The 22,747-nt window shown below is 54.7% G+C and overlaps 7 protein-coding genes across 7 annotated transcripts; 5 read left to right on the forward strand and 2 right to left on the reverse strand.

Annotated features, from left to right (window-relative positions):
* Positions 1–257: 257 nt before the first annotated feature.
* Positions 258–997, forward strand: C7974DRAFT_396841 (uncharacterized protein). The gene is made up of 2 exons (XM_046142122.1): positions 258–449; positions 507–997. The coding sequence occupies exons 1-2, from the start codon at positions 405–407 to the stop codon at positions 846–848; spliced, it is 387 nt and encodes a 128-aa protein (XP_045996641.1). The 5' UTR covers positions 258–404; the 3' UTR covers positions 849–997.
* A 353-nt stretch (positions 998–1,350) lies between these two features.
* On the forward strand, positions 1,351–1,793 carry C7974DRAFT_396843 (uncharacterized protein; the record flags this gene model as incomplete). The annotated part of the gene is made up of 1 exon (XM_046142123.1): positions 1,351–1,793. Exon 1 carries the CDS (start codon positions 1,444–1,446, stop codon positions 1,789–1,791), a length of 348 nt encoding a protein of 115 aa, XP_045996642.1. The 5' UTR covers positions 1,351–1,443.
* Positions 1,794–2,378: 585 nt separating this feature from the next.
* Positions 2,379–4,544, forward strand: C7974DRAFT_313655 (actin-binding protein-like protein; the record flags this gene model as incomplete). The annotated part of the gene is made up of 8 exons (XM_046138422.1): positions 2,379–2,412; positions 2,468–2,496; positions 2,545–2,604; positions 2,658–2,800; positions 2,849–2,897; positions 2,946–3,043; positions 3,092–3,553; positions 3,602–4,544. 8 exons carry the CDS (start codon positions 2,379–2,381, stop codon positions 4,542–4,544), a joined length of 1,818 nt encoding a protein of 605 aa, XP_045996643.1.
* A 122-nt stretch (positions 4,545–4,666) lies between these two features.
* On the forward strand, positions 4,667–7,286 carry C7974DRAFT_456189 (uncharacterized protein). Its single transcript, XM_046146001.1, has 2 exons — positions 4,667–5,371; positions 5,423–7,286. Exons 1-2 carry the CDS (start codon positions 5,125–5,127, stop codon positions 7,069–7,071), a joined length of 1,896 nt encoding a protein of 631 aa, XP_045996644.1. The 5' UTR covers positions 4,667–5,124; the 3' UTR covers positions 7,072–7,286.
* Positions 7,287–13,597: 6,311 nt separating this feature from the next.
* On the forward strand, positions 13,598–15,336 carry C7974DRAFT_456202 (uncharacterized protein). Its single transcript, XM_046146002.1, has 3 exons — positions 13,598–13,967; positions 14,062–14,285; positions 14,341–15,336. Exons 1-3 carry the CDS (start codon positions 13,652–13,654, stop codon positions 14,962–14,964), a joined length of 1,164 nt encoding a protein of 387 aa, XP_045996645.1. The 5' UTR covers positions 13,598–13,651; the 3' UTR covers positions 14,965–15,336.
* Positions 15,318–16,713, reverse strand: C7974DRAFT_208778 (uncharacterized protein). Its single transcript, XM_046136922.1, has one exon. It carries the CDS (start codon positions 16,357–16,359, stop codon positions 15,520–15,522), a length of 840 nt encoding a protein of 279 aa, XP_045996646.1. The 5' UTR covers positions 16,360–16,713; the 3' UTR covers positions 15,318–15,519.
* A 3,675-nt stretch (positions 16,714–20,388) lies between these two features.
* C7974DRAFT_434836 (Bicoid-interacting protein 3-domain-containing protein) lies at positions 20,389–21,387 on the reverse strand (the record flags this gene model as incomplete). The annotated part of the gene is made up of 3 exons (XM_046145015.1): positions 20,389–20,999; positions 21,077–21,226; positions 21,360–21,387. The coding sequence occupies 3 exons, from the start codon at positions 21,385–21,387 to the stop codon at positions 20,389–20,391; spliced, it is 789 nt and encodes a 262-aa protein (XP_045996647.1).
* Between the last annotated feature and the right edge of the window lie 1,360 nt (positions 21,388–22,747).

Below are 22,747 nucleotides of genomic sequence, written 5' to 3' on the forward strand. Positions count from 1 at the left end.
TTGCGCATTTGAGCAAAAAGGCCGAGTTCTTTGCCTCTTTCAACTGATAAGGATATGCCACACGGCTGGGACGTCCTATCACCGACACATAGATTCCATGATCAGATTTTTGACTGTCGATATGTGTGTTGAAGCGGAATGCCTGCTGTGAAAGCTCGAAGAGGGGCGGGGTGGCATCCCTGCAGGTGCATTGGGAGCTCGAAGCCACCAATCAAAACATTGGTTGTATTCCAGGGTTGCTGATGCATGCGCAGCCCGGTCAATGCAGTTGTCTCTGTACGGCTTGCGCGATTAAATATAGCGGATCCCTAAGCCTTTGCACGAGTGCCTTCTTTGAATCTTCCCCACTGGTGTACTCAATCTCCACAACACCAAGGACAACTACTCGTTCTTTGTCCTCCAACATGGTTTCATGGAATGTAACAAGCTGCTTCCAATCGAAGTCCAAGGTGCTCCACCTTCGTACACCGTGGAAGTGAAAGTGACTGACATGCCGGTAATCACAGCTCAAGCCATCAGGACGAGCACGAATAAAAATCCACGTATCCGACTCATGGAGGAATGCAATATTGTCAGTCGACAACACAGCGAACGAAAACGTAATCTCACGCCGCCTTGTCATCGAGGTTCTAGGCACTGAGATAGCGGTCATCGATAAGGAGACTGCAGAGTTTGTCAGAACAAGATTATCAGGCGAAGAGCTGGAAGGATACGTTGATTTGACATGGTGTTTTGAAGAGAATACGTATCGTGTGCAAAAGTTACGCTTATACGTTACAACAGACCATGATCCGCCATACGATGTAAGACTAGGCAAGCAAGCAGCAAAATCCTATAATCTAGCTTGAGCTCGCGCAGTGTTATGTACTCGTAGTTATTATCTAGAGATGGTCGGTTTGGTACCTATAAGAGCGCGCGAACAGAGTCCCAAATGTAGAGGCAATGCAATCCATTGATCATGACAAGATAAATACAGTCATGCTGAGTATCATTCAAAGTACGCATACGAAATATTGATGACGTGGTACGTTCGTGATCCACCTTCGATGGCCACTTCGATGTCAATGAAGTAAAAACCAGCGCCTTTCTGCTCGCTTTAGCTTCATAGACTATTCAACGGGCTCTCGTAACAGGGCACCACCTTTAAGCTCAGGATAATAGATAGCAGCGACTCAGAACAAGAGCCTGAATCTCGTTTAAGACCTGTCATAAAATTAACGTTCACGTTGTCAATTCACAGCACGAATGCATATAATATTATACCGACTTATTTGTGCAGATTCCAGTGACCACACATTGGAATCATGATGAGGCTTGACAGTGATCTACTCGAGGCCATGACAAGGGTGTGCCCCAAACCGCATCCCCTTCGACCAGGGCGTCAGCGTCGGCCGCCTCCTCTACAGCATCGAAGACCTTGTCGTTACGCACCTCGAAAACTTCATGAACTGGCACATACCAATCCCGATGGCTCTTCAGTGGGCGCTAGATTTCGTGTACGCAGTTGCTAACTTTATGTTTCACCTGTGCAAGACTCAAAATGTACCTGATGCACTGGCCGACATACTGTTCCAGGTGTATGACCGAAAAGAGCGCTACAAGCAGCGAAAGTGCAAAGAGGAATACACTTGCTTAGTAGAGACAATGTATAAAAAGTGCGTGCGTGAAGTTCTCGAGGACTTATTTGCAAAGTGGAACCCTATCAACACGCAGGAGTTCATCAGGGGCATAGACAAGGCGTTGACGAGGACGCAGTGGAGATATTACCCCTTAACAATGTTGTGCTGGTAGCTGGAAACGGCAATTGGAAGCAATGGCTGACAGAGCGGTGCGGAGAGCTGGGATGGGTGGCGGAGAATGCACACTCTGATGTGACTGAGGTCGACAGCAAGTACGAGACGTAGAAGATGTGTGATGAGTTAGGGTGAGGTCGTAAAATGATAAGACTACGTAGTTGTGCTTGAGGTAATGAAAATTAGTATTTACAGGGCTCCATTTGCTCGTGTGATATTCCGTGAACAGCATTTGGGCAGTCTTGTGTCGCTCGGGTGCCGGTTCCGTCGACTCCTCTCGTTCTCATGACTGCAAGTCACGCCGACCCATGCTCGGGTGGACTAGCTAGACGGGCGGCAAGCTGGTGTTCGCAGTAGCGCAGAGGGGTGGTGGAGAGCAGCATGATGACGATGGCTAGCGCCCGCGACCGACATGGATTGGTGGGTGGATCGCCAAGCGAGCAATGGGAAGCAGCAGCGCATTGAAACGTCGCGGAACAACAGGCGACCCTGATTCACCACCGGCGCCTACTGGACTGCGACCTCAGGGGCTGCACACTCATCTTCTCTTACCTCCGCACCAACAGCCAGGCACATACCGCAACCATGGCCGGCCGCTTCGTGAGAGCCTCCAAGTACCGTGCGTGCTCCTGCACCCGCCTCCGCGCTGCTGACGCGACTGACAATTGCACCAGGCCACGTCTTCGGCAAGGGCACGAAGAAGGTACGGATCGTGTGTCTACGGGCCTGGACGTAGGCTAATGCGCGGCAGGAACAAAGCTATGACAACATCCGCATCTCGAAGAATGCGTGGGACACCAACCTGATCAAGGTCAGCGCAGCCTCGCACGCGACACCACAACATGACCACTCATACCCTCGCAGGCCAACCCCGAGTACATCTCCGTGAACTGGGAGGCAAGCGGCGGTGGCGCCTTTGCCGTCATCCCCATCAACGAGAATGGCCGCGCCCCCGAGCTCATGCCCCTCTTCCGCGGACACACCGCCGCCGTGCTCGACACCGACTGGTACGCACACATGCTCGAGAGGGAAATCTGGCGCTCATGAGTTTGCAGGAGTCCGTTCAACGACCGATTGATCTCGTCTGCCTCGGACGACGGCAAGGTGCGACCGCCCCACATGTGATGACAGGGGGAAGCTCACAGCGCGCAGGTCTTCATCTGGCAGGTCCCAGAGAACTTCACTCTGCAAAGTGATGGCGAGGAGCCCGCCGACGTTTCGCCCGTCGCTCGTCTGAGCGGGCACATGAGGTGCGTACTGTCGAGGCCTACTGCGATCGCCCGCTAATGCTGGCTCAGGAAGGTCGGCCACGTCCTGTTCAACCCCGCTGCCGAGAGCGTCCTTGCCAGTTCCTCCGGCGACTACACCGTGAAGCTTTGGGATGTCGAGGCTGGCCAGGCCAAGCTCACCCTCAAGCACAACGACATCGTGCAGTCGCTGTCTTGGAGTGCCGACGGTTCCCAGCTCGTCACCACGTGCCGAGACAAGAAGCTGCGCGTATGGGACGTCCGCCAGGAGAAGCCCGCCCATGAGGTTGCTGGACACCCTGGTGCAAAGAACAGCCGTGCCGTCTGGATGGGTGAGACCGACCGTATCGCCACCACTGGTTTCTCTCGCATGAGCGACCGCCAGCTGGGTCTGTGGGACCCCCGCAACCCGTCGGAGCCCATCGGCGGCTTCCAGATCCTCGACTCGATCTCCGGTGTCTGCATGCCCTTCTGGGACGATGGTACACAGTGCCTGTACCTTGCTGGCAAGGGGTAAGCAGATCGTCGCGCTTTACAATGGATGCAAACTAACACTCTCAGTGATGGCAACATCCGTTACTACGAATACGAGAACGACAAGTTCGAGTACCTGTCCGAATACTCTTCTCCCAACCCGCAGCGAGGTGTTGCCTTCATGCCCAAGCGCGGTATTAACCTTCACGAGAACGAAGTCTTGCGCTGCTTCAAGACTGTTAACGACAGCTTCATTGAACCCGTATCCTTCATTGTACCTCGCCGTGCCGAGATGTTCCAGAGCGACATCTTCCCACCTACGAACGGCCTCAATGCTGGCGTCACTGCTGAAGAATGGTTTGGCGGTAAGACTGCATTGCCGCCCAAGATCTCGCTGGAAAGCCTCTACAACGGCGAGGCGCCCAAGGAGGTGCCTTCCGACTATAAGCCACCTGCTGCTCAGCCTTCCCCCGTCAAGGCTGAGCCACCAAAGCCAGCGCCGGAGCCGACACCTGCTCCTGTGTTCCGCGCCCCACCACCGCAGCTGAAGGACAATGCTTCCTTGTCTTCCCAGGCCGATCGATTCGCTGAGAAGGATGGAGAGTCAGACAAGGAGAGCGACTCCAGCTTCGAAGAGGTGGCCAAGCCTGTCCAGCGCCCATCTGTCATCGCCGCAAGCCCCAAGGAACCGGAGCAACAGAAGTTTACCCCTCCCACAGCATCTGCTCCCGCACAAGCAAAGGCCACGCCAGCCGAACCCACGCCCGCCCCAGCAGCTGCGCCCCCTGCTTCCACACCGAGCACGGGAGGACCGGCCTCGGCTCTGCGTGATGCGCTTGGTGACATCAAGTCTCAGCTTGAGCACCAGACCAAGGTCATGGCCGATCAGTCTGACCAAATTGCATTGCTCGTTCGCGAAGTCACGCAGCTGAAGACCAAGGCCAGTGCACAGGCACTAGACCCATCATCGCGCGAGAAGGATGAGCGCATCAGGCAGTTGGAGCTTGAGCTCGAGGAAGCCAGGTCTTGATCTATTCAAGGCTATGTCTTCTCCGTTTCTCACGCTGACGCTGCCAGGTACGATCTATCGTACGTCAGGGACGAGCTTGCTGGGATCAACCAGCATCTACATATAGCGGATATCATCGGCCAGGCGGCCTCGGCCGTGATGATGGATCCAAATATAGAGCAGGAGAGGTTCGTGGACATATGATGCCAGCGTGGGAGGTCTTGTAAGTGTATCGTTCGCTCTCCGTCAAAAGGAGGATATTTGGGTTAGCGACATGTGCGAATATCATTACTGTTTGAATTCGGTACCCCATGTGTCAGTGTCTGTCGGAATGTGGCCCAAAGCCACCTCGTGGTCGGCAAGGCGGAGGCCCCACAACCGTTGATGATCTTCACGCACGAGGCGCACGCTGATGCAAGCCAAGTCGACTTAGCGTCGTTTGTCGCGTTGCTCTTTGAGAGCTGCGAACGTCGAGTTTCAGTCACCAATCGCCGACTTCTGTCTTCTGACGCACGTTCTTGACACATTGCCTCTTTTGTATAATCCTTCACATCTATAACGTGCGCATTGCGAGTCCTACCCGTGGGCGAATTGAGGCACGATGGCCGACTACAACAAGCTGACAGTCGCGCAACTGCGACAGCTGCTGAAAGATCGAGGCATACCGAGCACCGGGCTTTCGCGGAAAGCGCAAATCATCGAGAAGCTTGAGGAGGAAGATACTGCTGGTACTGAAGTAACCGAGGCAGGCAATGCGACCGAAGATGCTGCACAGGAGTCCGAACCGGCTGAAGACAAAAGCTCAGGGGAAGATGACGTGCCCGATCCACCACTTGAAGAAGCTGGAGGTATGCCAATTGTTCATGCTGCAGCTGCAGGTGGAGCTGACGCAAGCTTAGAACCCAAGCAAACAGCCGCCGAGACCAAGGCAGCGGCAGAGCCCGCGCCTGTGCCTGCGCCGACAGCCGATCGCTCGCCGGAAACGATTTCGCACATCGATAGTGACATGCCACCGCCTGACGAGACTAAGGCGATTGAAAGACCGGCGGAGGACACTACAGCGGAGGAAGAAGCTGGCGGCCTTCAGCCTACGGAAGTCTTCAGACCTGCGCCTGCGGCGCCCGAGGACGACCAAGTTGGACCGCACATCACCGAACCTACAGATGAGGAGGCCGAGATCGATGCGAAAGGCGAGAAAGCAAAAGATGCAGAAGGCGAGCTTCCTGAAGCTCCAGGGCCGGCCGCTGAAACTTTGAGACTTGCGCAGCCGGAGCAAGAGACGCCAGCAGAGACGCAAGACACAGCTATGGAGATGGGGACACCTTCCCCAGCGCCGAACGAGCGGGACACTGTCGAGAAGCCAGAGCTATTGCCGATACCGGAGAGGTCGACAGCAGAAACTTCGAGACTCAACACCGAGGAGCTGGAGGCGGATACAAAGAAGAGGAAGAGAAGGAGTAACTCGCCAGACCTCACCGCGAAAGAAGCTTTGGCAAAGAAGCTCCGACTGAGTCAAGAGCCAGTCCAAGACGTCTCCTCTAACGACGTAGTCATGGAGCAGCAAAGACCTGAGGACTCGCCCTCCGACCCTAAGCAGGACAAGAAAGAGAATCTCGACCGATACAAGGACCTCCTCCAACCCACCTCCAACCCGCCCGCCGACACCCTCACTGACGACCGCCCCACCATCCCCGCCATCCACCCCGTAACCCCCGCCCTCTACATCCGCAATCTAATGCGCCCCCTCCGCCCCTCGCAACTGCACACGCACCTCACCGCGCTCGCCACCCCACCCTCCAGCACCCCCGACCCCACCCTCCTCCCCACCCTCTTCCTCGACGCCATGAAAACCCACGCCCTCGCCCTCTTCACCTCCCCCACAGCCGCATCCCGCGCCCGCGCCGCCCTGCACGCCACCATCTGGCCGCCCGAAGGCAACCGCAAAGAACTGTGGGCCGACTTTGTCCCCGCCGACGACGCAGCGCGCTGGATCGCCGTCGAGGAGGCCGCGCAGCGCGCCGAGAAAGACGCGCGCGCTGCGGGCCGCCCGGCGCCGAGCGCCCGCTTCGAGGTCGTGTACACGACTGCCCCGCACGGCGTGGTTGCGCAGCACCGCGAGGTCGGGGCCGGGGCGCCTGCGAATGCGCCGCGCGGGCCGCGCGCGGACGCGCCGGTCCCCGTCCCCGTTCCGCCGCCGGTGGCCGCGAAGGAGGCGAAAGATGCAGCCCCGTTTCGCACGCTGCATGAGTTGTTCGAGGCGACGGTGGCGAAGCCGCAGTTGTTTTTCCTGCCGGTCGGGGATGAGGTTGCGGAGCAGAGGCTCGAGGAGCTGAGGCGGGAGACGAGTCGGGAGTGGGATCCTGAGGCGGTGCGAAGGGGGAGGGGATTGGTCGGGGAGGTCAAGTACAGGTATTGTTTTGATGATGAGGGGAGGGTTGTTGAGGGGATGGTTGAGGGTGGGGATGGGAGGGGGCGAGGCGGCGGTGGGTTTCGGGGGAGAGGCGGTGGGGGGTGGAGAGGTAGGGGCGGTGGCGGGTGGAGGGGGTAGGGGTGTGTATGGCTTGCGAGAGAGGAATAGGTTGAGATTGGTAGCAGTTCAGAAAGGAAATGCATCGATCCACTGTGTTTCTGGCCGTGCGACCCAATTCTTTGATCACTATGAGTCGACCGACGACCTACGCACCGGAGCAGAGACTGAACACACTATTTCTCAACACCAGTCACGACTGCACGCGCACCACCGTCGCCATACTACCACATATCCAAATCGAGCCAAAACAGCATTCTGAGTCAAGTACGAGGCTGGGGCACCGCGCAAAGAAGAAATACACTTACGTCTGGCGGTGCGTAAGTTGCAAGACTTATACGCCTGCACCATAATTGCTATACTGTTATATACTAGAGTTAAGCTTGAATGTTGAGAGTTAGGTGCGATGCTGTGGTACTGCGTAAAGAAGAAACCTTTTTACGTCTGGCAATGTGTAAGTCGCGAGACTCGCACTGCCGAACCAACACCCGGTCTGCGGCGCGTCAAGTCGAGATCAGTAGGTGGAAAGTAACAGTGCAGCATGTGCTCGCAGAAACTGTGTCCTCTGGCCAGGCGCAGGCATCACTGTATCGTCTGATCTTGATCGGCTTAACACGCGTCACGCAGGGAAACATGGGCAGTCGCGGCGTTGTCATGTGCACTTGCGCCGCAGTTGAAGCCGTCGCTTGACGGTATTGTCATTGTTGCGCTGGGTGTTGGGTCTACCGGGCTGTGTGGCGGTGCGGGAGAGATGCACTAGGACTAGCTGGGCAAATGGGTGCGTACGAATTCCACTGAATATTACCCTTCAATTAGGGTGTCGAAGGGTGTCGAAAGTGCGTGGTGATTTTCACCGGCAAGTATGCGAAGCGCAACCTCGAGAGGCACACTCGTAGGAAAATAAAGCAGACTATCACGAAATATCCTTGGGGTGTCCACTAAGCAGTTCGCTATGCAAACCATTGAGCGTGAATATATTTACTAGGCTATCGCACTCAAATGCAGCCATTCTTTAGGCTTCGTGGGAAGAGCGGCGGATTCTGACACCAGACACACGAAAGGACTCAGACACTCAGACTGCAGGGTTACAATAATGGGTGGCTGCGGCGCAGCGTGCGCACGGAAGCACATGAACCACATTGATACGATTAACACACGCGATGGCAAATGCTGCCTTGTGGGACAGACGCTCCTCAATCATGGTTTACGTCAATCTGTGTGCATGCAGCCATGCAGTAGATGTGCCTGGTGTGGACAGACGAAACAAAGTGTATGCAGGCTTTCTGCCTAAAACTCATAGACAACCCAAAAAATAAGACATCAGAAAACATGAGAGTGATGAGAAAACAGCCACATGTTGCCGTCCCCAGCACTTTTTGCGACAGAAGGACACACGTACGCATCCAGCCTGCGCAATATCCGCTCAGTCAGATTCGACGGCATGCAGCTGAAGAGACGTGCATTCGGCGACGGCGTGCCATTCACACTGCGTTGGCACTGGGGGCCCGTCCAGGGTGTCGTCGGATAGGTAAGTAAATGCACAGTATGGAGATCGGTGCGCCGCTACTGACACTAGCGTGGTCCTTCAGAGCGCTAGCGGATGAGCTTTCAAAGGGCAACCCGACAGCCCAAGAAACATCAGCCGGCAGATATCTTGCCCCTTCGCCCTCTGCCATCTTCCCCCTTTGCCCTCTGCCCCCTTCTCCCATTGCCCTTTATGCCCCTCTCGCTTTTGAGTATGCCCCTTCATTTCTTACAGAAGCCTCATGCCTCCTCACCCATTTGACCAAGCATTCTTGAACTCGTTTCGAGCCTGCGACATTCCCCCGGTTTGCTAATCATCTTCTTGTCGACCTCTCTCATCGCTGGCACACTGGTTCCTCGCCTCCCGAAAAGACGTCTTGGCTGAGTATGATCACATCGTCCATTATTTACAATAGCAGATGATCAACAGCCGTATCTGCGCTCATGCCATACATCTCTATGTTCAGCGCTCTTCCCAAGTCGTAACATTCTTGCATTCTCTCCGTCGAGGATTCATCATCGCACCATCATCAAACATTGGATTCAAAACTTCTATTTCGCCGCTATCAAGACCTAACATCAGCCACTGGTGCTCTGGATCACAGTCATCAGGCCCACACTGCCCGCTCACAATCGACAAGGACAGACAGCTCAGCATCATGGCGATGTATGTTCTGCTTGTCAACCCTGCCTAGCGTCGGAACTGCTTGTTGCGATGACTGCAACACAGACATCCCATCCTGTGCACTTCGACCATCAGGTTGGACAATTAGAGCAGCTGTTGGTACTTGAGGTAAGTCTAAACTGCCCTGAGCCATCACGTCAGAGCCGGACACTGATGCTATCGGAAGTATGCCCATGCTTGTCGTAACTACATCTCGACTTGGCATCTCCATCTCATTGCCAACGGCGGCTGGCCAGTTGCGACTCCCTAAGCAGCCTCGTCAGCATGGTGAACTGTCGAGGACATGTCAAGCAGATGTTCTCAAGAGCTCATTTTGACTATGCTGCTCATTCAAGCCTTTCGGGATGATACATTGATCGCCATCAATCGCTACCTGCCACGTCTCTATTGGAGAGTTGTCACTCACTAGCATTCGCAGCACGAATTCGAAGTAATTGCATCATCGCAATGATAAACCCTGGAACAGCCACAATCGCCGTAGCTATGCCGGCTATATCTCCTGCTGATAGGGTACGAGTCGAGGCCTGTCCGTTAGATGCTGCCACTCCACTTACTTCAGGCACACAGATGACAGTCAGCGTCTTCGATCTTATGGGCGGTACTCAAGTGCGACGAAGGCTTAAGGTAGGCACATACCGAGTACAGAGCAGGCTGCCATCTTGTGACCCAACGATACACCGGCACGCGCTGCCATCCCGTCCCACTTATCGCTACTTAGGTATGAAAGTCTGGCCGGCAACAGACGCCACAAGGAGAATGTCGACAGATAAACACAAATGGGTGTTAACGACTACTGTCTGATGTGAAGCTTAGGACGCACACAAAGAGCCGCGAGAGACTCTGCGACTGGGACACTAGGGTCCTTAGGCCTACCGAGCAATCGACATGCTCCGCACTTCCCAGAGCCATGACACCCCTAGATGCCGTCAGCCTTCACACTTGCGTGGCTTGAAAGAGCTAGCACGTATATTCCACCTTCGGTGTGTGCCCGGTAGATCGTATACAACACACCACATCTTCTTTCTCATAGTCTTGAATTGAAGCTTCAACATTGGATGCTCCTCAGAGAGCTAATGCTGCAGGCACGAGCACACGCTAAGCACAACCTACCTAGTCTTTCACAACAACCGATATGCACATTCAACGGCAAGAACATACGTGTCAGAACGCCACCAGCTGGCCGGTCGTGGGTTGTTGCTTCACTGCCGAAACCGCGGTGTTACTCCTTCCAACTCTGTGACGAGTCAAGACAGGGGCATGAACACTCACTTTGCAATTAGCCTTGCGATGGTCTTCTCGCAGGTCGCAATACAGCTTGAACGACATATGTTGCAACGGAAAACTCACACCTGCGCCGAACCTCTTGCGAGAACACAGCCTGGAGTCTGCCTCGTGCATGCCGTAGAACAACGCGGCCAAACCTCACCGATGAGCAGCATGTCATGTATGAAGCCAAGGATCTAGAACGCCAGCCTGGCAGAAAGAAACTTGGAAGAGACACAGCGCGCAAGGCTGTGAAGCCAGCGATGAGCTTCAATTCGCTTAGGTTGGAATACTCGCGAAGCTGCTACAGCCAGTCCTCGATCACTCTCAACCACAACCATCACCAAAGGGACCCTTGGGAGGCGTTTTCGACACTAGATTTGAGCCCGGTCTATTAAAACATCTGCGCAGACCACCAACGAAACTCGCCGTGACATAGTCCAAGGAGGCTCTGCGGTAAATGCTGCAGAGAATCCGGTGAAGGTAAGCTCGCAAAACCTTGCCAGATAATTTGGGTCAAGCGTGCATTCGCAACTTTAGTGGCTGTATTTCGTGACCTCATTCCATGAGCCTCAGGCATCTCAAGATCAGTTCTCCGCACCATCATGCATGCACTCATGCACTCCGCCTCATTCAGTCATCCAGCCAAGACTTGCGTGATTTAGTTGTATCCAACGGATGCGATATACAAGCAAGCATCACTTCTATCATGCATTGACAGCTCATGTTGCAGATTAAGCGATCTTTCTGGGGGTGCCTCTACCATGGCAGGGTCAAGCGAGCGTGGTTGTCAGGCCGCGGGCAAGGCTGCATCGCGAAGATCACGAAACACTTATCAAATTACAGACTTCACGAGTGTCGGTTTAATTGGAAGTCAGCGACCTCGTTGCACGGCAAAAGAGGCAGTGACATCGGTTCGAGTCAGACAATCCACTCTTCAACGTGTAATCATTTTCTCAACCGTAAAGCTCATTCTCTCAGTGGATGACAGCAATGGGAGGCTTAACACAATTATATCTCTCCACTTCACACCTGTCTTTCGTCGAGTCGTTCAGTCATGCCGGTGTTCCATTCCAACCCTGACGTGTGGCCTCAATCGGCTACATGAATTGCTGAGGCCTCGTCTGATGGGGGAGCGTGACTTCATTAGAGGCTACAGATAAGAGTAGCGTACCATCGGTTCGTGAATTATATGCCCATACGCAGGAGTGGATCTGGAAAGTGTACTTGGAACTTGGACACACCAAGATTGCTTAGCATCTCCAAGCAAGATCTCAATGAAGCATTCACACTTCGTCACTACAACTTGCGGAGATCTTAGCGGCAAAGTCATGCACGCGCATTCAATAGCCAATGTATTACGAATAGTGCCGGTACTACCCGTCGAACTGTGGCTTGATTGACGCAAGGCTGAGGTGGCATATGGAACTGCAGTCTGTTCACAACAGTGACAAGGCTGAAGCTGCAAAGCTGACCTCGGGGGCTTTCTCAAACGCAGGCGTCGCGGAAGCAGTGGCTATTCCGACAAGATTCGCTACAAAAAGTCGTAGTGTTTCGGGCACTTGAAATATATGCACATATGTATTACAACGTTGTTGAGAATTGAAGAGCTTTGCTGATACTGCCAGAATTCATGAACAGCCTCGATCTTCCAGAGTGACGATAGTTGTCGTCCTACAATTGCTGGCCACGCAGCCAATCAACGGAGATGGTGAATCGCTGTGTGCTCGAGAATACGTTTCACGGTAGGTTATATTGACAGTAAATGCCAGATACCAGCACTCAAATGAATTGAAAGATTGTTGCATACCATTCACTCTGGTCAATGAGCACGATCGAAGTCACTGGATGATCGGAAACCTGGCATGCTCACAGTAGATGAAACCACTCTGGCTCAATCGACAATGGTGTTGGGCATATGTTACGTAGTAAAATAGTACATCGACCCATGTTTTGGTAATTGAGGTGAAAACAAAACATGCAGAAGTCAGCGGTACAAGGCAGCCGGTCAACAGCCACGCACCGCATATATACCGCACTTTGGTCGTACATATCTACTTGTCAACAAATGCAATGAAGATAGCTTTCAGCATTGCTGAAATGTCACGTTGAACGGAGTGGCGCATCTAAAGTTCGACCGGGCGTGCAGGAGCAAATGCAATGGGAAAAGAAAGTCTTTTAACATTTCTCATAGATGTATTCTCGATCAAAGGCTGTATACTTGATTGGGATCGTGGCGGTTTTAGATGTCAGCGGGCTGCGGCTCACCAACTGTCTCCCGAATCGAGACTAGAAGCGATCGAGTTAAATAAAAGTGGGGCTGCATCGATGTCGGGAACATGCATCTGACCTCTCATCCCACCACATTCATCTTATCACATCTATCCAACACACGTTTCACGTGTTGAGCAAGACGTATTGTTCAGATTATACGCAATTATGTAGGCAATAGGCATTGTGAATACTATAATCAGCAACAATGTACTCCCCCCAGGTATAGCAGCGCCGCGAGAGGCTACCAAGTCACTCTGTGAAGGTCCGTAGACCAGCATCAAAGCTTTGTCTATTGTACGATATACAGTGTGATGCATTTTGGAATGTAGGGAAAGGTGACTGTCTAAATATCCTGCGTTGTTCCCACGTGGAGGCTCCCTCTTTTCACTCCGGTCAACTTTCTTTCGTTCACTGCTCTCTCCCTCAGTAACCCCTCTATGTAACCCAGGATCCCTTTTGTCCAATATTGATTGATCATTTCCTGTACTTTGTGAATATCTCTCTATCTACTTGGTTGATGACGAGAGTTGCGGAGAAGAGCGCACGCCACAAGCTCTGCTTCATTGTCGACAGTCTCACATATTCAGAATTGGCTCAGCGTATTTCAGCTTAACTTTCTTCGAGACTGCACATGGCCTAACTCGTGACAAAGTTGCGCGTCAGAAGCTGCCTGACGTCGCTGCAGCAACCGAGTACTTCACTGCAACCACGTTAGGACGCTACAGAGCTTGGCTGCCTACGAACACGTGCCCTTGCCCTATAAACTTTCCAGTTTCAACAAACAACACTACACTTGAATCTGCCGTGCAACAACGACCTCGACTCAACACACCAACTACTCGACAGACGCGGAAGATGGCTGGCAACGAACACCACACTGAGCTCTGGACCGAGCCAGGAGGTTCAGCACGCGTTGAGACGCCTACCAATGACGAAGCTATCACTTCTCGTAACCAGAACCCTGAAAAGCGCAAGATTCATGCAAACCTGAGCGCGAGCCTGGCAGAGGCATACAACAACAAGCGAAAGGCCATGGCTAATCAACAAGCTATTGATGACAGCGCTGAGCGTGTGTCCGATCCTCCTCAAGCAAAGGTGCCATCACAGACCAAGAAATTACAGGCCAAGAACGCCGCAGTATCTGACTGGTTGCGAGAGCAGTCAACCGGGTGTAAGTCGATGTTACTGAATTTTGCTTGCTTTCTGTCTGTCTTGGATTTCGCTTGATTGTGAAGATTACCAGTTACTGATTCGATCAAACGCAGCTTCTGTAGCTTCAAGTCAACAACCAGAGACGCAAGGCTTCTTGCAACCTGAGCGCTTGAACCGAGACTATTACGGAAGTCAGCAGTTACGACAGCATTTCGGACCGCCTCCAAGCGTCTTTCTCGCTCCAGCAACATCTGCTGCATTCTTGCCGTCTCAGTGGAGCCTTCAAATGCCAACACTACTTCCTCCAGCTGCCCTGCCACCAGGCCACCTCGACCCGGTCAGTCTCTCTGTCCCCTCAAACATCCATCGAGCTGACACATAGTCTTGGGCAGGACAACGAGATCGTCACCCTGCGAGTGTACGCCAACCCCTTCGACCAAGACAGGCCTGTATTCTCCCTCCTCCGCATCCACCGCACCGATCCCTTTGGCCCATACCTCAAAGCCTATTGTGAACAGCGCGGCAAAATATTCCGCCAGCACTGGTCCTTCGCGTACCTCCACGACTTCACTATGGACAACCCGCACCACTCCCGCACCACACTGACGTGGAACATGACGCCCAACACTGTTGCCCCCGGCATCGCCATGCGCAACGTCGACTCCATCTACATCATCCCCGCGCCCCACGTCTCCACGGCCCGCGTCCAGCTGCCCTACTACACCACCGCCGACTTCGTCCCAGGTGAATCGGCCGTCCGCCAGCGCTCGGAGGCCACGCAGCAGTGCACGCACGAACGCACGGCAGCCAGCGGGGGGCAGGACGCTGAGATCGAGAGCCTGCGGGGCCAGCTCGCGGGGCTGGATGCTCGGGGTCAGCGCGATGGAGGTGTTTTCGATGGTGCCCAGATGAGTGTGGCGGGCGGGGATGATGAGACGGAGGGAGACGAGGAGATGCAAGAGGAGTACGAGGAGATGCAGGAGGACTACGTGCGCATGTTTGGCATGGATACCTGATACCGTGGTGGATTAGAAGAAGTATCGACTACGAACATTGCATATGCAATCGCCAGTTGCCCGAGAATGAAGAGAGGAGGAAACGTGAGAGACGGATAGATACAATGACAACAAATTCCAAAATGCAAACCACATGTACAGAAAGAACCCATTACAACTTTCCTACCGTCGTCGTGTCGCTTCTGTGAAGTGGCTTGGTTCGGCGCGCGATCCCATCGCCATTGAAGATGAGCCTCCACTCCGAGTGGCCAAAAAGCCCACCTGCGATGCTGTCGAGCTAGAGGTTGCTGTGAGCGTCACACCAATGGCATCATAGCCAGGCATTCCGAGCATGTAGCCTCCACAAATCCCAAACGCTTGTCCACGGACACCTACTGCAGCTCTCCGTGACCCTATGTCGAGCCGTAGTGGTTGTTCGTAGAGCTGCAGTTAAGATTTGTAGAGGCGGCGTTTGTGAAAAACCTGGCATTAACACCATTGATGTGGCGCGCACAATGTCCTCTGGCTCGACAGCAACACCATGCCCTTCCCGAAGCCCAAATCCTCGCTTCCCCCTCAAAAAATCTCCAACCCCTCAAAATCCACACACAAGTTCCTCGTCCCAGAATTCACCCACCCATTCCGCCCTTCAAACAAACTAACCCCGAAATTCGCCGGCCGACTCGCATACACGCCCACGCGGACAGCCTTGTCCTCGACGCCCCAGAAAAACCACGTCACTTCACGCAACTTCTTCCACCCCAGCATCTCGTCCTCGTACCAGAGCCAGAGCGCATACCCAATACGCTCGATCTTGACGCGCAGATCTAGGCGGCGGGCGTGGTACGCGGGCAGCGCAGTCAGCGACCAGTCGGCACCCTCTGAATTGGCGACTACGGATGTGGCGTGGCATGCGTTATTGCAGAATTCGAGACCGACTTTGACCCACTTCGATGCTGGAGCGGGCGTGGCGTACGCCGGCGGTGGGCTGCTGGAGCGGGCAGGGGAAGGGCCTGCTTCTGGAACCGGAATTCGGGAGTTCGAGGTTCTTCTCCTGTGGTGTGTGCTTGGGGCTGGTGCTGACGGTGTTGTGCAGTTGTCGAGCAGAATGGGGACCACGCTTGGGGCGTCTGGGGTTGCTGCAGGGGCTATCTGACCTGGCGGTGTGCCTGCAAAGATGACGAGCCCGCCTTGATCCCACTCCAGTTCCCAGTCGGCAGAGACGGTAACTTCGGCTGCTATGAATGGGTTGCGCAGGGATGTGTAGAGCACGGGTGCTGTGGACGTGTCTCGGGAAGGCGGTTTTCTCCACAGATCTGTATTTGGAGGCGCGGCAAGCATGAACGACCCCATATATTCTGGTACGACATCGCTTGGAACATTAAGGGTTGTGAAGGACGAGCTGGTTGGTGGCATCTCAAGATTGTGATGAAACCAGATCACTCGATGTGCTGGTTCAAGGGGGCAGATGTCTACTCCTTCCCAGGACCTGACCTGCAACACAATTTGCAACGAAGATGCGAGTAACGTCCGAAAAGTTTGGTTCTGTGTCTCCGCACACGGATCGCGTAGATCAGGAATGGTCGTTTAGTTTAGGTTGTGTCACCTGGACGTAGTGGTCATTCGCTTTGTTGTGGACGGTTGCAGCAAGGCCACCTGTAAGCTGACTTCGAAATTACGAGCGCACCAGATCCGCAGGAAGGATCGTGAAAGGCTTGTGCGAATCTTGTTAGGCCTGTTCCGTCGTCAGCCTCAAGCATCTTATATTGTGGCTCACAGCGCGCCGCGCCACTCCTCGCAGCATCACGCTCAACGCCGCCCTTTGCATCGCCTGACGCCGCACGAGGCACACTTGACGTACGAGTATAGTAGTGGATGCTTACTTGAGGATTGGACCCTACTGTGCGGCAGCGTCGGGATGGCTGACTGACTACCAGTCTGTGGCGTTTCAGCAGCGCGGCAAGAGCGAGCTGCAAGGATATACAGCTGTAATGGTTTTCGCCTCCACGAATTTCGCATGCTCATATAAGTATTTGTTGCTGCGAAAAACCACGATGCAATCCTTGGCTGCGCTTGTGGTTATCACTGGTTGGGTGTTCTTCTCGAGCTGAGCGTTTCCGCCACCAGCGAACGGACGACAGCTGCGAGTGGCATTGTCGAAGCGCGACACGCCAGCTGCTAGCATCGTGCGGCTGCAGTCGTAGGCCTGTGAGACTGCAAACACTATTCTGCTCTGAAGAGACGACTGTGCCGCGAGGCGCGGAGCCTGTCAGCAAGAAAAAGACTTGTCGCCGCACGCAGCCGCTCGGCCGCTACGTGGACGCCGCACCCCAACGTCGAAAAGCCCCATCTTCACAGCGGTCAGCCTCAGGGTAACGCCGGCAACGGTGCAAACGGAGTACGAGGACGTTGGCATAAGTAATGGCCGGAACTTCGATGCTGTGCCTCAGGAGTGGTTCACGAGAAGGGTTAGTTGCTGCTGAGTTGTCGTCGTGCAACGAAGGAGGTGTTCTGCAGGCGCAAGGAAGGTTCTTAGCAGTGCAGCAACCGGGTTTTCTTCATTGGCTGCCGTCTCTGCACTCTTCTCGATTCTATTCTCTTGCCACTCAAACAGGCAAGGACGATTCGACGCGTGGAAACGACGTGGACAGCACGGAAGTGGCTGACTCTATTGTTGGTTTATTGGCCGGGGACCGACTCTGTGGTTCTGGACCTGCTGCGTCATAGCCTCAATTGCCATGCTCAGAATGCTGATGGAGAAGAGCGCAAAAGCACTATTCCGTTCACGATTCAGGTACGTACATACACGACACATTATGCGCGGCAGTCCGGGAAGGTATTGCTCAGCATTGTCTTCGCTGCACTTTCATGCTGTGCTATATACATGGATCGAAAACAGTTCCCCGCCGCGCTATCCATTCACCAGCATAGCAGGCAAGCATGAACTCTGTACTCGGCGGATTTGCCCCCGTAGTTTTGGCTCTTGGCTCTCCGCGGACTTGACCTTATTCTTCAGATCGGCGTGGTGTTGCCGAAGCTTTGAAATGGTGTGCAGATCACAATGCCATTGGTATGGCGGTGCTTTACGATGGACAGCGTGATCAATGACGCTACTATCGATAGGTAGGTCGTATGTTGCTCGACTTTTCTGTCGTACAACTCGAACAAGTGCACTGTATGGCGGCCGACAGGTTGTTCAACATGCGTGGATCTAGCAAGACTATGCCGCACAAGGTGCGTGTCATGAGACACCCATTCGACAAGCGAGTGGGTCAACTTCCACAGCATCAAACCAATACGTTCTACTGGTCGCTTGGGCGAATATTTGCAAGCTTGGTGCCTTTGTGAGATGTCTGATGGTGTGCTGGGTGCGTTGGCGCGTATTCGATGCAAAGCCTGATTGAACGAGAGACGGAATTGCACGACGAACAGCTCTACGATTCTGCTCGTTCATGCTACGAGATGGGCGTGGTACGAGCACCGTATGGGTACCTGTAAGAATGAGCCAAAACTATGGTTCTTGGGAGCGTACCTATCCGCTGGCTCAGGCTCTCGGAGGAAGGTTTCACCCGGTTGAGCAGCACCGAAGAGCCGAGCCTCATCAGTATTGCCTTGAATGAGTGTATGTATGCCCACTTGCTACTGTGAACGTTGCATAGTGAGACGTCTCATAGCAAGTAACGCAGGGCAGATCAGCAAGCAGTTGGAACCGCTTTTCTCTGTAGCGCCGCATCACTCCGTCCGCGCCGTACCTCTAATTGCGTGCTGCTGTGTTCTATTGGCACTAGTGGGTTTTAGCACGCGTTCGCCGTTAGTAGGGGTTTTGACAGAGAGGATCGAAGCTGGGTTACTCACGCGACGGTAGGCCGGGTGTGCTTGAGCACGAGCCCTGAGGCCTGATGCTAGCAGGAGCGGTCGCAAAAGAGCTGTGCCTGTCACCTAGCTGCTACGAATCTTGTACGTCGACGAGCTGGGATCTGAGCGGGCTTGGGTCTCGTTGGTGCTGACGTCCCTCAATGCCAGTGTCTTCTGCTCATGAGACCTGGTGGGGGTGCTTACTTGAGCCAGCGACGATCCAGGTAGGTGAAGCATCTGGGCCGGCAAGCACTGCTAGTCGGGTCTGTCGGCGGGTGGTAATTTGAGCACAAACTTCCGGTGACGACTTCAACGTGTGGGTCAACTAGCCTTGACGATGAGGTGATGTGAAGCTCACCCGTGTCTAGCATCCTATGCTCTACCTGCCACTGTCTTCTGAGTAGCCGATCTCGAGGTTCCATCAGCGTCTTTCGATGTAGTCAACAAAACACATAGGACTGCAACTAATCGAGGCGCGCTGGTGCCCAAGTACTCGCACGACTTGCTTGTGTTCGCTCTATAGCCTGTCCTAGATGCACCTGCCATGCATTTGGCCAATGAAAGCCCCTGTCCAGCAATGCTACGATTGTATGGGGTTGAGGTAATGGGACTGAGGAGAAATGAAGGAAAATTGCATGGGTTGAATGCACTACAACATCACAGCAGAACTCGACATTGAACTTTAATGCTGGCCGCGTAATAATGTGGAGACCGGTATACTTGCGCTGCGTCCGCTTCATTCGAACTGTTCATCCAAGCCTGAAGGTTTCGAAAATGGTCATATAATCCTGACCATTTATGTGTCGTAATTCGCACTCGACTAGGGTTATCGCATGCTTGCACAAACGTGCCTTACCATTCAAGTCTTGACTGGACCGTTCCCTGCCGCGATATAGTGGACTAACAATCGATAATTGCATGCTGTGGTGATATGTACTGCCAATGCACGTAGACCTTTATGATAGTGCTTGATTGGGCATTGGCTGGACAACATCGTACGATGCACGAGCCGTGTTGAGCGCATGTACCCGCAATTGTTAGATGTGATAGGCATGACGACCAGGAAAGCCTAGCAACGGTAAGCAAAGGCCCGAAACGGGTCCTGTGTAAAGGGTACCTGCCTGATTCGTTAATCAAAAAGGGGAATGGAACCTAATGGAATTCCAGCGAATCAGGGAGGTTTGAAGACATGCCACACTTTCCGACACCACGTTCAATGGTCCAGGAAAATCTTGGACAATATCGTCACCAGGTTGCGAGCCCGGATTGGCTGGAATTCTTCAAACGTGGAGCGCAATCGTGCAAACCCTGTGCCGAGGACCCAATTTCCACATGTTACAACTGGGTAAACGGCAGAAGACTTGAATCACGGACCATCTCTGACCGTCTACCGGGACTAGATCGATAGAGTTCGACTACAGTGATGCTGCTCGTATGCAAGAGGAGTACGATGAATGGAGGTCGCAGCAAGGAAAGATCCGCTCAAGTCACATTGTTGGTGGATACAATACGATCACCGCGGCTTGCAATTCTGGGTACGCTTGTGACGGGCGAAGAGATATGTCCGAGTTTGGTGCAGAGCTCCGATGTTCAGTCTTTACGATAGACATTGATGCGCCGGGGAAGCTCGGTGGACGAAGCGCAGAGTTTCAGGTGATGTTCCGCGAGCAAACCATCGAACGATGTTTCTGGCCGGTAGACGAGTTTCTTCATATTCTCCCCGAAGTGCGGCGAATGATGCGGGAGCACGGCTTTTGCATAGGAGTCCCAGGTCTGCAGTTCAATCACCAGATATCCGCCTGAATGGAGGCTATCTGCACATTTCTTGAAGAATGACATCAACCCCTCATCGAGGTGTTCTAGATGAATCCACTTGATCACACTGAGGGCCAGAATCACGTCGTATGGGCCAGAGATTGCCCGGTCTGCCGATGCAACCCAATCTGCGGAGACAAAATGGACGGAAGGCCAATCTGAAGTTGTCGCCGCGGGTGACGAGATGCGAGAGACCTTGTTCTTTGGCTCGATGCGGTAACCGTGGTTCAAGAGCGCGGATATTGGGTAGTAGTCCACGAGGTGCTGCGTGTGTCCAGTGGGAGGGCGAGCACGTGAAGAGCGCAGCGCCAGGAGTTTTTCGGCCTGGGCCACTAGCTTTGGATCGATGTCGACGCCAGTGACTGATGATGCATGATAGTCGAAGACTGTGGCATAGGTTAATATGGAAATCTGGTAGGTATAGTCGCTTAGGACAAGGAGCCGGGGGGAACCCTCCACGTACCAAGTTGGCACGCAACATTACCAGCGTTGCAGCCAATGTCTAGGCAGGTCTTCGCGGTGAAGATCGCTGGCACTAGGGTGGTGAGCAGGTTTAGACGGGCATCTAGTACATGGGTAGCTGTCCCAGCAACTCGTGATGGACCGGTGTAGTCTAAGTGATAGGCATAAGCATGTCAGCTAGACGCAGGTGCTGGTCGTGCCGATGATGCCGACGATGCGAGGCTGGGAGGGATGCAAGCCTGACCAAGGCAGGCCAAGGCAGGCCGGGCGGAGGAGATGCTTACCGGTGTAGTTGCCCCAGTTGGTGGCCATTTTCGCTGCCGAGGGAAACCGTTCGGAGGCAGGATGCAGATCGTGGCCAGGGGAGATGCTCGGGTGGCCGCAGCACAATCTCGCAGCACAATCCACAATCTCGCGGGGCGCGGTGGGCTGGTGGGCGACTGCACGGCGGGGGATTGGGCGAGCGGCGGGAGTGTTTGCAGCAGGCAGTGCCGTGGACTCTGAGACGGGCGGTGAGGGCAAACGGTGAATGGCGGCCTCGCGTAGAGTTGGTGGACGGCGACGAGCCGCCATGGAGCACCAGCTAGTGTCAACCACAGCCAACTGCAACGGCCAGCAGATGTGCACCTGAGCAAGCAGGGTGATGCATGTCTGTGAGAGAATGGGCTGAGATGGGAATGCAACCGCTTGATGTAGCACAGGGCGGAGCTGCGCTCATCCAGGGTGTCGGCACCGCATACAGACCGCCGGCTGCCCGTATGTTTTGCACCTCCAGGCCCAGGGCAGGGTGCGCGAAGCGTTCGCACTGTGCAGACGCGACAGCGCTCAATAGAGAGCTGCGCTAGCGTATTGACGCAGGCCGTGAGGGCCAGGGGCCGGCGACGTGGTGCGACGGTACATGCGCGGCCACTCGACACTCGAGGCGACAGAGCGCCCGCGGTCCACAGGGCAGTCGCCGGATGGGACAGACGACCGCTGGCGAGCACCGTTAGTGCTCTGGCGCGTATGGGACCGCCTGGCAGCGGCAGAGGGCGCGACTGGTGCGACGGTGAAACGGTGGGCGCAAGGCTGCTTTTTCCCGCCGCCCAGCACAGTACAGCACAGCACAGCACAGCGCCCGCCGCAGCCAGCAGCCCCGCCGCCAGCTTGCCCGGGACGCGCCATGTGCAATTCGCACTGGCGGCACCGGCAGCTACTCGCCGTCTGGAGGAGCTGGCTGGAGGAGCTGGCTGGAGGAGCTGGCGGGCGGGAGGGCGCGGTGCTGTGCGGCGTGGTGCTGCCACTGCTACTGCCACTGCCCGCGACATGTCTCTCGCGACCTCGCTACCAAGAAGCCTGCCCTCGCCCGAGACAAGCGCACGCCACAAACGAGCATGGCGGCCGTGTCCGTCGCCAGGCAGAGTCCGGCATCCAGGTGAGGAAACGCTGTCTCATGTCACTGACTGTGATGCATGAGACGGACCTGCACGTCGCGCAGATGCGTCCGGAAACCTGGGAGACGGTTGGGATGCTGACTGGCTGTCCGGCCCCCGTTCCATCGCGGCACAGGGAACCTGCTAGGATCGCCCCACCGCGACTCGCGCTGCGGAGAGGCGACGCGACCAGCTGTGGCAGGGCGGCGACCGTGATCCCCTTAGCCGCAGCGTCGCCGCGTGCCATTGGCCGCCGCACG

Source organism: Boeremia exigua (genome assembly GCF_020726555.1).
Source record: "Boeremia exigua strain MPI-SDFR-AT-0100 chromosome Unknown C7974scaffold_7, whole genome shotgun sequence".
Taxonomy (NCBI): Eukaryota; Fungi; Ascomycota; class Dothideomycetes; order Pleosporales; family Didymellaceae; genus Boeremia; species Boeremia exigua.